General features: G+C 49.0%; 1 protein-coding gene across 3 annotated transcripts in view; it reads right to left on the bottom strand.

Moving 5' to 3' along the window:
* Positions 1-598: 598 nt before the first annotated feature.
* TBC1D16 (TBC1 domain family member 16) overlaps positions 599-12,593 on the bottom strand; it is a 30,767-nt gene continuing 18,772 nt past the window's right edge. For 2 of the 3 annotated variants that reach the window (XM_032199987.1, XM_032199988.1), the window contains exons 4-12: positions 10,168-10,365; positions 9,188-9,335; positions 7,950-8,117; positions 7,107-7,255; positions 6,226-6,360; positions 4,971-5,157; positions 3,644-3,823; positions 2,598-2,744; positions 599-1,878 (exon numbers count right to left, since the gene is read on the bottom strand). In XM_032199987.1, coding sequence (XP_032055878.1) covers positions 1,633-1,878; positions 2,598-2,744; positions 3,644-3,823; positions 4,971-5,157; positions 6,226-6,360; positions 7,107-7,255; positions 7,950-8,117; positions 9,188-9,335; positions 10,168-10,365 — 1,558 coding nt within the window. In that variant the 3' untranslated portion in view covers positions 599-1,632. The remainder of the gene's footprint in view (positions 1,879-2,597; positions 2,745-3,643; positions 3,824-4,970; positions 5,158-6,225; positions 6,361-7,106; positions 7,256-7,949; positions 8,118-9,187; positions 9,336-10,167; positions 10,366-12,593) is intronic. The other variant, XM_032199990.1, reaches the window with a different exon arrangement.

Raw genomic sequence — 12,593 nt, 5'->3', positions numbered from 1 at the left:
CCTTCCAAAAGCACGGGGGATGTCCTGGTCTCACCTGAAGGGTCCCCGCTGGCAGCCTCACCTCCCGCAGGGGCACAGAGCAGGCTGGGGAAAAGACCCAGCAGCACGACTTTTAGAGACATCTGCTTGTCCAGTGCAGGTGCCTGCCACAGCACGGTGAGGGCACGGGGTTTTCCATGGGTGCTGCAAACAAACAAACGCACCCGACAGGCAGAGCTGAAAGGTGAGCACGTGCTGCCCACCCTGCCGGGGCGGCACCTCCGTGTGAGGGAAAAGAAAAGACTGCGAGGCTTCATACGCTGTGCAGAAGGAAGCAGCGGAGGCAGCACAGCCCACGGCCACCTCACCTGTTTTCATTCCTAAAGGAAGCAATTGTCCAGGCTGTTTGGCACGAGCTTCGGCTCAGGACACACCTTTGGATGCCACTGGGTTTGGTAAGGTCGTTCCGTGTTTGGCAACACAGCTGCGCTCAAGGCCCCCCGCTCCACTTCGTGGTGGCAAGTTTTATAGAAGACAGCAGTGGAAATGTGCTGTCCTTTCAAAAATACTTCAAGGGAAACGTTTATCAAAGACAGCAAAAATGGCTACAACAAACCAAGTTTTGTTTTCATTTCAGTATGGGGAAGAGTATGTACCAGGGGCACCAGCTGAGGAGCCCAGAGTCCAGTCGGAGCACATTTGCTACAGCCTATAGCAAAGATAAATAAGGACAGAAAAAATGCTGTAATTGAGAAGAGCCAAAGGGAACAGATTGGGAAATACACTGGGAAGAACAGAATTCCATAAACAAGTGTCTGAAGTCTGTGGCTGTCAGCATAAAGAAGCAGCTTTGCTGTAATGTCATGAAGAAGTAACCTTGGAAAGGTGGCTGTGAAATCCCCTGCCTACAGAACAGCAGTGCTTTAAGACCTGTGGCTGTACACTTTCTGTACAAATGGAAAAAAAAACCACAAAACACACTAAAAAGCAACAACATGCCGACAGGCATACTGTATAAAAAAAGAAAGAACAAGAGGCAAGACCTTTAGGTGACCAGTTCTTCCTCGCCAACAGAGCAGATACCTTCCCTGCAATCCCAACAGTTTGCAGGTTTATTTTTGGCAGATTATAATTAAAATGATCATCATGGCTTTAGAGAGAAGCCACTAAGCTGCATTGTTTTGGTTGAAGCAAGAGTGCATGTGTGCTCTGATGAAGGGACACTGCAGAGAGGCTTTGCCACAGCTCTGCTCCTTCCACCTGACCCACAAATGCTGCTGGTTGTACTTGGCCCTCTTTAGTGTTCTCATTTCTCATCAGCAAGTAACAAATTCTGGTTGCTAACCAGTCAAATCCCAGAGGCAGAATAAAAAGTCCTTGTTAAGGTCTAGAAACACTTCTTGTTTCTAAGAAAACCAAATCCAAACTCGCGCAGGCACTGCTCCTGGTTTGCTGCGTTTCGCTCAGGTTGCACCACCGTGCACTGACGTTTGCTTCTCCTGTAGACCGAACCCACTCCTCTTCCATTCTTCACCTTTCAGTCCTCCCAGGAGCCTCACCAAGCCATCTCTCCATTTTTCTCTTCAGCATATTTTCCCATGAACATCCTTCCTGCCCTTCCCTCTTCCGCTGTCGCGCCCTGTTCCTCTCTGGCTATTTTCGGAAGGCGAAGACGTCCCGTGTTCTCGAGCCTCTCTTGCCTTCGCTTCCTGGTTTAGGAGAAGACTCTTCCGCCAGTCCCCCGTACGGGCAGCTCTCAGACTCTGGGTGATGGCCAGAGCACTCCACGGCGGGGATGAAGCCGCTGTCCCACATTCCTGTCCCGCACAGCTTGCACAGGTCGTGCAGGCTGCAGGGGATGCGGGGTAACAGGTGGAACTGATAGAGCAGGCTCCTCGCCTAGAGAGGAGAGAGACAAAGTCATTTCCTCGTCACCAGAGGGCGAGTCCAAAGCACAGGGGTTGCCAGCATGCTCCTGTCTATGCTGCAGCTCAGCTATGCTACAGGAGCCAAAACTTCCTCCTGAACTCAAAGCTGGAGATGCTGCCAGCAGGTGAATTTAGAAGCAGCTGCTCTCAGCACCGGATTCCTGCCTCTCAGCAGCACAACATGTGGATTTGCTGCTCAGCTGCAGCAGTCCAGGCTCAGTGCTGCTGCTTGCAGTGTGTCTCAGTGCCTGTAAGGTTGTTCTGCTGCCCAGCCCCACTGCAAGCTCAGCCCCTGGCCTCCCTGCACAGAGAGCAGCACGGGGAGAGGTGGTGCTGTGCCCGCTGCAGCACCCTGCATGTTCTGTGGGCATCCCAGCCCCAGATGGACTGGGGACCCTGGCACAAAGATGACCAGCTCTGTCTGCTGATTCCCTGAGCCTGTGCAAGGGTCACCCCAACCGTGCTGTGACCTCCTAGGCACTCTATAACTACCTCTTTTTTTTCTTTTTTTTTTTTTTTTTTTTTTTTTTTGTGAAAAACTGCTTCCAAGCAAATAGCAGCATCCTGTTCTTCCAGGCTCCAGACAGGAAGGGGCATACAGAAGATTAAGCATCAGTCCCTCATTTTCTCGATGCTCTGATTCATCTCCTGGACCTGAGACTTGGCCCCCATCAGCATGCAAGTGTTTACCTTCCTGAGTACGAGTTCTCCGTTCATGTGCATAGCCAGGTTGCTGAAGTGCAGCAGCATCTGGTCAGTGGCCAGCTGCTGCTCAATGACATCGTCCCCGTAAATCACCACGATGGCCACGCAGATGAAGAGGTGGAAGTAGTCTGTCTGCAAGGAGAAAACAGGGGCTGGATTACAGCAGGTGGAGGCAGAGACCTGGCAGAGAGCTCCCCACCCTTCACAAGCGTGTCCTTAGCAGGGATTTTCTGCTCCTGGCAGTTCTGCCTAGTGGTACTCAGAAAGTGAGTTGCTGGTAGATTCTGAATCACGGCTGAGTCAAAGTCTCTTGCCTTTAAAGTGTGGGAGCATGGCTTGGACCACAGCTTTCAAAGCAGACATTGTCCAGCTGTTAAAGAGAAGTCTGAACCTCAGAAGTGGATGCTCAGCACTTTCTGGAAAGCCTCCTTTTAAAGCCCAGACATTCCCAAGTAAAAGAAGCAGGCATCCGTCCTTCTGCTCGACAGATATACACCTCTGACAGTTACAGGCCCTCTGTAACGTCTACAAACACGAATGTATCTACTCCAAATCTCCCCGAGACATCTCACAGGTTGCTGGAAAATGCCCAGAGGGAATTAAAGCTGCTGAGAAAGACTTCTCAGGTGTCATGGCTGCAAATGGTCAGAATACTTACGGAATTCAGTACTATGGCAAACAAACTGCATTTTAAATGAAGTGGGGACCATCTGAGCTGATCGGTCTGTGGGCAGTAAAAGGAGCCCCCCAATTCCTTAATGAGGCAGCTCCATTGCAGTTTGCATCACTTTTGGTTTCTTTCAAGGTGAGCCACAGCAAATCAAACTAGAGCACGGCTACGACTAAAACATGTCATAGTCCCAGGCAGGAAAGTGTTGTAGAAGAGGGAATGCTTGCAATCAAACTTATTTTGGATGCTTTGGTACTATGAGCCTTTAGGGAAATCCTGCAACACTCAATGAGAGGGTGAGGACCCAGCAAAGGGCAGGCTGCTGCCCGGCGTGAGCCGTACCCTCCTCCCAGTGTCTAACCTGGTAGTGAGCCCAGCACGCCTCCCACATGCGCAACGCCTCAGCGTCGGGAAACTCCCGTTTAAAACACAGCAGGATCCAGCGGTGACAGAAAAGCATCTGCAGGCCATCCTCTCCCAAGGAAGAAAGGTGCTGGTAGAAGCGTGGGTGCATGAGCCGCAGCAGCTCCCGCAGGTACATCTGGAAAAGATGCTCTCAGCTCAGCCGCTGCCTCGCGGCGCCCTCGCCACCCCGCGAGCCCCCCACCGCGTGCCAGACCTAGGCTCCAGCAGGGCTGGCCCCAGCTCTCCCTTCTGACAAAAAGCTCCAGCTTGCACACAGGCCTGTTCGCAGCCAGCTTGTTACAGCACAGCCAGGAGCACGTTTGGGTCTGTCATTAGTGGCTGGAGCTCCCAGGCCACTGCAGCTATTTCACAAGGAAGGAGGGAGGGTGAAAAGAAAATCCCATGACAGCTACATTGTGAAAAGAAAGAAGGGGAGAGAGTCAGGCTGAGGGAAGCAGCATGAAGCTAGAGCCTTAAAAACTCGAGAAAAGAAAGGACGCAGCTATCTACAATATTTCATTTCAGCAGAAGCTGAGCAATGTGGAAATGATTTTAGAAAGGCTGACTGTTACAGGCACATTACAGAGATAAATCTGTACGTTAACTAACTGCGCCTCACCAGCAGCGTCCCATGAGGTTTCCACCACAGGTTTACCACTTTAAATTGGTGCCATCGTGACCTGGACAGGATTGTTCAGATGTAAAATGTATTTTCCAGGTTTTTAACCAGTAAACTACTGGAATTAATATTAAACTAAAAAGTTCCCATTTTTGAGTAAGGTGACATTACTTCAAGTAATTCTGTCAGATGCACAAGGCTTTTCATTTGGACATCATTAAAATAATTTATTAGAAATGGGCTTCAAAATGGGCTTCATAAAAGCCCATGAAGAGGGCTGTAGTTCAACTGCTCTGCCTCATTCACACCAAACGCCCCTAAAGCAGGAAAGAAACAAACCAGTGAGCCTTCTGTCTGCCTGAGAGCAGTGCAGAGAAAAAGAAAGCACCATCCTAAATACATTTGATCATAAAAGATTCCTTGAATCAGCATCCTTCAGTGTAGCCGAGGCAATTTTACTCTGACAATTTATTGGCTGTAACTGCTCCTGGAGTGCCTCAGTCACCTGGGATTAATTTTATCCATCAGGTATTTTGTAGCCTTGGAGTGTGATTCTGCATGCTGGAACCAACAGCCCAGACAACTGCTTTATGGTGGGTATTCTTCTAATCTGACTGGGAAAGAAGTTAAAGAAAGGACTAAACAGCTCAGCACTCAGCCTCACCAGTTGTTTCTCCATATCCTCATCCCGGGGTGAGCTGATGAAGATCGTGTTCTGCATCAATCCCACAAAGCACCAGAACGTATCCGACTCATCTAGGACCTCTGCCAGGATTGGGGCTACCAGGTCAGACATTCCTTGGGAATATCCAATTGTTGGGTTAAACACTGCATAGTTCAGCAAGATCCTCCTGGAGAAGACATGCAAACGGAGAGGTGAGATGTGGAGAAGGCTCATCACAGCTTGGCGTGTGCCCAGCCCTTCCACCCCAGCTCCTATAATACAGGCTGAGTCAGGCCAAGTGCAAAAGGGTAACAGATCACTCCTGCTGTCTAAAAGATTATCTTGCAATTCCACCTGGAGGCTTTTTGAGCACCTGTACAGCATCTTGCATCCTGCAGAACTGCTTTCCCTACAAGAAATGTATCCAGAAGCATAGCAAAGATACGCAAACACCAGGATTACAGCATTTTGGATTAGTTCGGAGGGACTCCTTGCTGAATGACAAGGACTCTGAACAGCACACAGCAGTTTGAGGCAGTGGATTTGAACAGAACGCCTTAGGCTCTTGTTTTCCAGCTGGAGGCAAGCCCACTGGGAGCAGTGCAGTGGGAACAAGCACCACAGTTTATCTCAGCTACAAAGGCACACAACACTATTGTAAGGTGCTGTAACACGTACGGATAACCCCTGCTGCAAACATCAGCGTGGTGAAAAAAACTCCAGCAGAAGGCTTTGTGTACACAGACACCAGAGTATAAACAGAAAATGAGAATTTACATAGACTAAGATGACAAAAATGAAGGAGCCATGGAGAAGGAGAGGTGATGCCTACACTTCAAATCATGAGGCTCCGAGCCATCCTGTTCGATAAAATCCAGTGGTTTCATAGGCACACATTTACAAGTCACACAGCCATGAGGCAGTCTGTGCTGGTCCTCCACCCCATCAGGAGAACCACAGACCGAAGCAACTGCCCATGACCCCACTACAGCACTCACTACCCCCCACAGCCACAGAAGGCTCACACCTCTTATATGCCTACGTATGAATGGAAGCAAGGTGATAGGAGCAGGGTTATCATATCGTCAAGTAAATGGCTAAAGAAGCAGTGAAAGTACCAGGTAAAAAGTGGTTTTGCATTGTTTGGTACCAGCCACTATATGTATGATGCTCTTCAGCATTCCCAAAGCAGCTACTGAGGCAACCTGGGCCAGGGGGATTAATGGGTTTTCTACACTAGGATCAGCCACTTCACCTCATTGTTTCCACATTTGGGTTGTCCTCCCCTCGAAAGAACTGGTTGCTGCGGTCAGTCCTCACAACATCTTTGTCTACCGTGAACTGTACTTTACGCCAGAAATCCTTCTGCTCATCTGGAGTCATTGAAAGCCTGAAAATTGAACAGCAACAGGAGTATGTTGACATAATAGGAATATGATTGCCACAAGGAACAAACAGATTTATTTCAGCTTCAATTTTAAGAGAAAAACTATTTCTGTGCAGAGTTTTCTCACCAGCTGAAAAAGAGACAAGAGGTCTGCCTGGAAGAGCACATTTTCTGTCCAAAGGGATTACTAGAAGGAGCTTCTTGAGTTATGAATGGGATGACACGACATGCTTTCTGTGATAAACTCCACTTCAGGAGCAGCTGAAAATGCTCTCCACTGCTCCTTGGGGGTGGCACACCAGAACTCACCACTCTGTTTTGACTGACTCCTAATTAATATTTTGACTGTCTCTCTCCAGCTTAAATTTACACAAGTAGTTTACAATGTACGGTTATTGCAGAAATTACTTCCTTGAATTAGATATAACTTTGTCCCTATTTTTACATCCAGATATATCTATAAAGAAACATGCGCTCCCATTTTCACCTGTAGTGTGCTAAACCAAGCACGTCAAGCTTGTAGTCTGAAATAAGCTTCCCTACGTGGTAGTGGTGAGCCTGTTTCAAGAACCCAGGTAAGATAATACTTGAGCTGTATGGTATTAGCTCCAGATCCGCACAAGGTCAGCTGTGCATGCCAACACCTCCTGCACCCAGCACTTCTGTCCAGGCAGAGACTCTAAGTCACTTGTGGTGCCATTCTACGTCAGACCTAAGGAGAGATGAGCAGCAGAGGCTGAATCTATTACCTTTTCTCCTGGATCTCAAAGTATTCTTTCCTCTTCTGTACTCTCAGCGCCTCCCTCTCTTCAGAGGTGGACTCATAGCTGTAGTAGTGCAGCAGGAAGGGCCACACCTCCCCACGGATGGAAATATCAATCCCACCGAAGAAAATGGCCTGGAAGAAGGAGCAAAAGTTATGACTGGCTCAGTTTTAACATTCCCAAAAACAGCAACAAGAAACTGCCTGCTACTATGCTTTGGTGGCTTTGCAGTTCTTTCCTGACAAGTGACGCCTTGATTCAAGCTCCTGCAATTTGCACATGTTTAGAGGGAAAGTGCTGGCCTTCTATTCCCAGACGAGACACAAATCGGGCTCATTTCAATGTCAATAACCCCCCCTGGAGAGGCTCTATGATTAACGTGTCGTTCTCATGTCACGGCTTAATCCCCAATCTTGGAGACACTGCATTTCACTGCAAACTCCTCTCTCAGGACCTGGACCCAGTGCTCCCCTGCAAGCCCTGCATTTTTTCATACAGGAATCCCAATTTTTCTTTCTCTGATTTGTCCACGCCACTGTTGCAGAGGTGCCAACCACCCGACACTTTGGTTTGCTCATTCCAGCGGGCTGCAGAAGCTGACAGCACGCCCTCCTCCATCACTGAGGTGCTCCACTGCCCTGCAGCAGACCCAGCTGTGGTCCCAGCAAGACCTCCAGCCAAGCACTGGGAGCAAGTCCTTACGCTCTCAAACACCCAGCGCATGCCCCCAGCACGAAAGCAAACAATCGCAGCTTCCACCTGGGGACTCACACTCCATGGCAGGAGAGAGCAGATCAAAAGAGCAGCAGCAGCAGCCACCCCTCTCACCTTCTGCAGCTTGTACTCCTCCTCCACCTGCCCAGCTTCGTTCAGGTGATTGAGCCAGGCAGACACGTCCAGACGCCTGTACGTGTTCTCCTCCGGGTGGGTCTCTGAGGAGGGCAGCTTAGGACGACGGATGGAGAATTGCATGCACGTTTTCTCATCAGTAAGCTGCTGAATGGGGGAAAACGAAACAAAACAAAACAAAAAATGGAGGCAAGAGCCAGAGATAGCAGCAGAGTATGAAACCCAGCCATTTTCAGAGCAGGAAAACCTTTTTGCATGGTTCTTGTACGATTAAGCACTGAGGCGCAGTACTTGGAGAGTGTTTTTTTTTTTTTTAATTCCAATCATTACAATAGCGAGAGTGATTAGAATAATTAAAAATCCGAGTACCACAAAACAGCTTCATCTTTCAAAAAAACTGTTTCCATTCCTCCCCCAGTCTTATCCCTGACCTGAAACTGAATTAATGCTGCTTACAGCAAAACTTCACCCTGCCAGGAATGCCTGCAATAAATTACATATGATTGGCCATATACAAAGGGATTGCTGTTAGGCAAGCAGGGAACTGCACTGCCAGGCTCTCTAAGGGCACTCATGATCCCAGTGCAAGACTGCAGCTGACATTTAATTTAAAAATCAAAGGTTGTTCAATGCAAAAAGTGAGCCCATGCGACCATAATAAGAAAAGCAGCAGGGGGCTCTGTGGGAAGGATGGAAATTTAAAAATCACTGTTTCTAATAAGCACATACAGTATCTTAAACAGATAATTAAAGAGCTCTTATCACATTTGTATGTAGATTGAACAAAATATGGCAAGATGCCTTGTCAAAACATTTTCAAATGCAGTGTGCTATGCTTCACAAAATGGATGAAAGACTCTGACAGAATTTCAGACCTACCACTGCAGATTCCCAACCACCTTACATGCCTAAAGCACAACGCTGACCTGTCTGGTTGCCATATCTAGCAAAATAACTACCTAAGCGAGTTTTCTGGCTTATCTTCCCCCATATTCCACAGGCAGAACAGGAATGGAGGAGGATAAGTGAGTACAAGAGAGATCTCACATCTGACTTGCAGCTGCGTCCTAACAACCTCCAGCACGTTGTAGCTTTCTGCCCGACTCAGTGACGTGAACTCGCAGCTTCGTTTCTCCAACACCTTCTGCTGGCTGAGAACCTGAGCGTGAAACACCTGCAGTAATGAAGCTCTTTGCCTCGTGAACCTGGCCAGGTACCTGGTCCTTGAGATGGGTCTCTGTGCAGTACTTCCACTGCTGGAACACCTCCGACAGCTTATCCAGGCCACCATGGTGAAAATGGAAGATCTTGTACTGACTCTCCCGGCTTGCAACAACCAGTTGTCCACAGGTGCAGGCCTCATCGCTGTGGGACAAAACAAGCAGGGAGAACAACCCACGTTCGTTTCCCAGGACAGGGAGAGGCCCAGCAGGAAGGGGAGACATCAGATGACAGAGAGAGGAAAGCAATTACAAAGAAGTTGTCCCTTCAAATGGGGCAGAAATCATTTTACAGCTCTGGATGTGGCCATAGTGACTAGAGGACTGTTGCAAGTTCATTTCCTCAAGGAGCTTCACTTGTGCCTGGCAACTTCTACCCTTCCACCACATCACGGAATTACATTTGTCTTCCTCAGAGAACAAAAAAAAAAAAACACAACAAGGAATCTGTCCCAGCAACATTAAGCCAGCTCCCAAAGTCAGCTCCTAGAGATGCGTGGACTTGGTCGTGCACAGCACTCTAAGGAAGCAGAGAGTGAGAGCAACAAGAGAGAGTAAAAATGTTTTGAAATGTTGAAACATTGAAAAACGTTTTAACTGCTGTAATAATTTGGAAGCTCATTGAAGAGACTAAGAGCAGTTAGACTCTAGGGGAGCCCCAGTGAGGGGCAGCCAAGAGAAAAGGTACCACAGGCAAAGAGATGTTCTCCACACCTCCAGGCTATTTTAAATGTGTTTTGGTGAGACAGCTGAGAGAAGCATCAGCACCTTCACCTTGCTCGGGAAAAAAAAAATCCTTTAGGCCCTATTACTGTAACCCAGAAGCTCTCCTGGGGGAGGCTGACACTCGCTTTCCTGGAGACGACCACTAGGGAAAGCCTTCCAGGGAGGACTGCAGAAGCCACCTGCCTCCACCGAGCCCGCTGCGCACTGCTCCAGAGCACACACAGACACCGCAGAAAAAAATAAGACGTTACCTAAAGAAAAGGCGCAGGGATCTCATCTGTCCCAGGTCCACTCTGAAGACACCGCAGATCTGCTCGAGGGCAAAGACCTTCTGCTGCTCATCCCACCTGGCGCTCTGCGTTTGCCCGTTGTTCTCCTGGGACTGGGCACTGGTGTCGAGGCTGGACGCGGAGCTGGTGGAGCAGGTGGTGCGGTTGTCACACGTGTCCCTGCAGACGAGAGCGTGGAGGAGAAAAGAGCAGCCAGAGACTGCAGTTACACGCAACAACCACGGGTGCTACAAGCTACAAATCTTCTGGCAGAGCTCTGAGATTAGAATTCAGCGCAGGTCTAAGGAATCAATAACAGACAGCCTACGAGAGCGATTAAATTATTTTTATTTAAATCAACTCCCTACCGTCCCAGCAAACGGTCCTAGCTTTGGTCTGTTGTCAACAGAACTGGGGAGAGTGAAAACCACCCCAGAAAACACTTCTGAGAGGGCAAGATGTGAGCGTCAGCTCGCCCCCAGCTGAAGCAAGCCCTTAGCAGGCAGCTCAGCTGCTTGGCATGGGCACGGAGGGACAGGTACATCCACGTTTGGCAAACGCTCTCCGAACCCAGTGAGATCCAAAGGTGCTTCCCCTGAACTTCCCCATTGCAAATGGGCCCAACAAGCCTGGATTCATGAGTGTGACCTTCAGACAAATGCTTTCCATTTGCAAACTTGGAACTTTGGAGAGTTACGGAGTGGGAAATCACACATGAGCTCTTTCACCCACCACAAAGCAGGGAAAGGGAATCCATCCATGCACCAGTAAGCCAGGAGCCCACAGAGCCCCAGATACCTATCTTTATGAATAAACTGAGTCTAGATTAAAAAAAACACACATGCCCGCCACCAGCCCCAATCCCAAAAGAAAAATATCACTGCTTTGAGAATTAAGTGAATCTGAAACTGTGACCCCTTGATTCTTAAAAAGGCCAATACATGTGAACAATCTCAGCGCAAGCTCTGAATGGGTTCCGCTGTGAAATCAGGGTTTGCAAAACAAGGCGAGTAGCAGGTATAAAGACAGCCCCCTGCAATGCCACTTTATGCAATGTTTTCTAATCCGCTTATCTAACAATGTAGGCACTGAACGCTGAAAATCACACACTCAGCATGCATCTGCAGCACACCACATCAGTATGCCTTCCAAGCCTGGCTGCAGTGCCTCTTCCACGGGGACGAGCCCCCTTTGCAGCATCTCCCCATGGTTCAGGTCATTGCATTCCAATGGCCAGGTCCCCGGACATCCCACTTAGTTGGGGGTTAAATTTTTAACTGAGCCCCTGCGAGCAGCCTAGTTCAAATGGTTGGCTCGAAACCTCAGCGCCCACACGCATGGGAAATAAATCCCCAAGCCCCCTTCTCGAGGTCTGCAGCATTATGTAGATGAGACCAAGGCTGTCTCACTTTCAGCTAAAAGAGCAGCCTCGTGGCCCTGCTCGTGAGGTTCTGCTACTCCGTTTTTTCAGGAAGCATCAAAGCAAAATGGCATTCAAGCCATGCTGAGGTGGAGGTCTGAGAAGTGACACTGCAGTATTGCCATGTGAGTGGAGATCACGGGACAGACACAAACTCACTCAAAGAAGAGTGACGGCAGTTTATGTTGGCAAGATGCTGGGAGACGTCCAGTCTCACACAGCCACACGCCATCACCTGCAACTTGTGAACTTTTCCTTGAAAACTGTACCAGCCTTTGTGAAAAATCAAGTGTTATTTTCAGATAAAGCTGCAAACCATAACACTCCTAAACCACTCTGTATCTCATGGTAATGCAAAAGCAATAGGAGCCCCGGTGCAAGACACCCGTGCTGGCCGGCTGGCTGTAAGCAGCTGGTATTTGTGAAGCAACGCTCAGGAACAGCCACAGCTGGTTACACAGGATTTTCCTGGAAGAGATGACTCAAACGAGCTTAAAGACCAAGCAGAGGCAACCAACTTTCTAAAACTCTTGCAAAGATGCACTGGTCGGTGTGACAAAGAGCTGGAGGACTGGCTCTCTGCAGGAGCGCTCTCGTGCGGTTCTCTCCTTGCAGCAGGCAGTGAGCCCATGGTTCAAGAGCATCACCTCGAGCTGCCAGCGGGGAGGGAACGGCCAAGAAGTGGTGTTTAGGGATAGAAATGGTATTTAGGGATAGAGCTGGGTGGGCTTGCTTGGAGCTGGGACACCGTGCATCTCCTGAAGACGGGAGGGCATTGCCAGCTGCGCAACCAAAACCTGCTCCAGGCGCGCCGTTACCTACCTGTAGCTCAGAGGCTGCAGAGCCCAGGCACAAAGGTGCTGGCACCGTTCTACTTTCTGGAAATGTTTCTTCCAGACAAATATTTACAGTTCGCTTTTAGTCACTAGTTACAAGCTCGTGCAGGCATTGACACACAGAGAAGCCATCTGAAGCAACACGTGTGCCT

This window comes from Aythya fuligula, chromosome 18, assembly GCF_009819795.1.
Source record: "Aythya fuligula isolate bAytFul2 chromosome 18, bAytFul2.pri, whole genome shotgun sequence".
Lineage (NCBI taxonomy): Eukaryota > Metazoa > Chordata > Aves > Anseriformes > Anatidae > Aythya > Aythya fuligula.
Note: the sequence above shows the minus strand (reverse complement) of the source record. Positions and strands in the feature narration are given on the sequence as shown.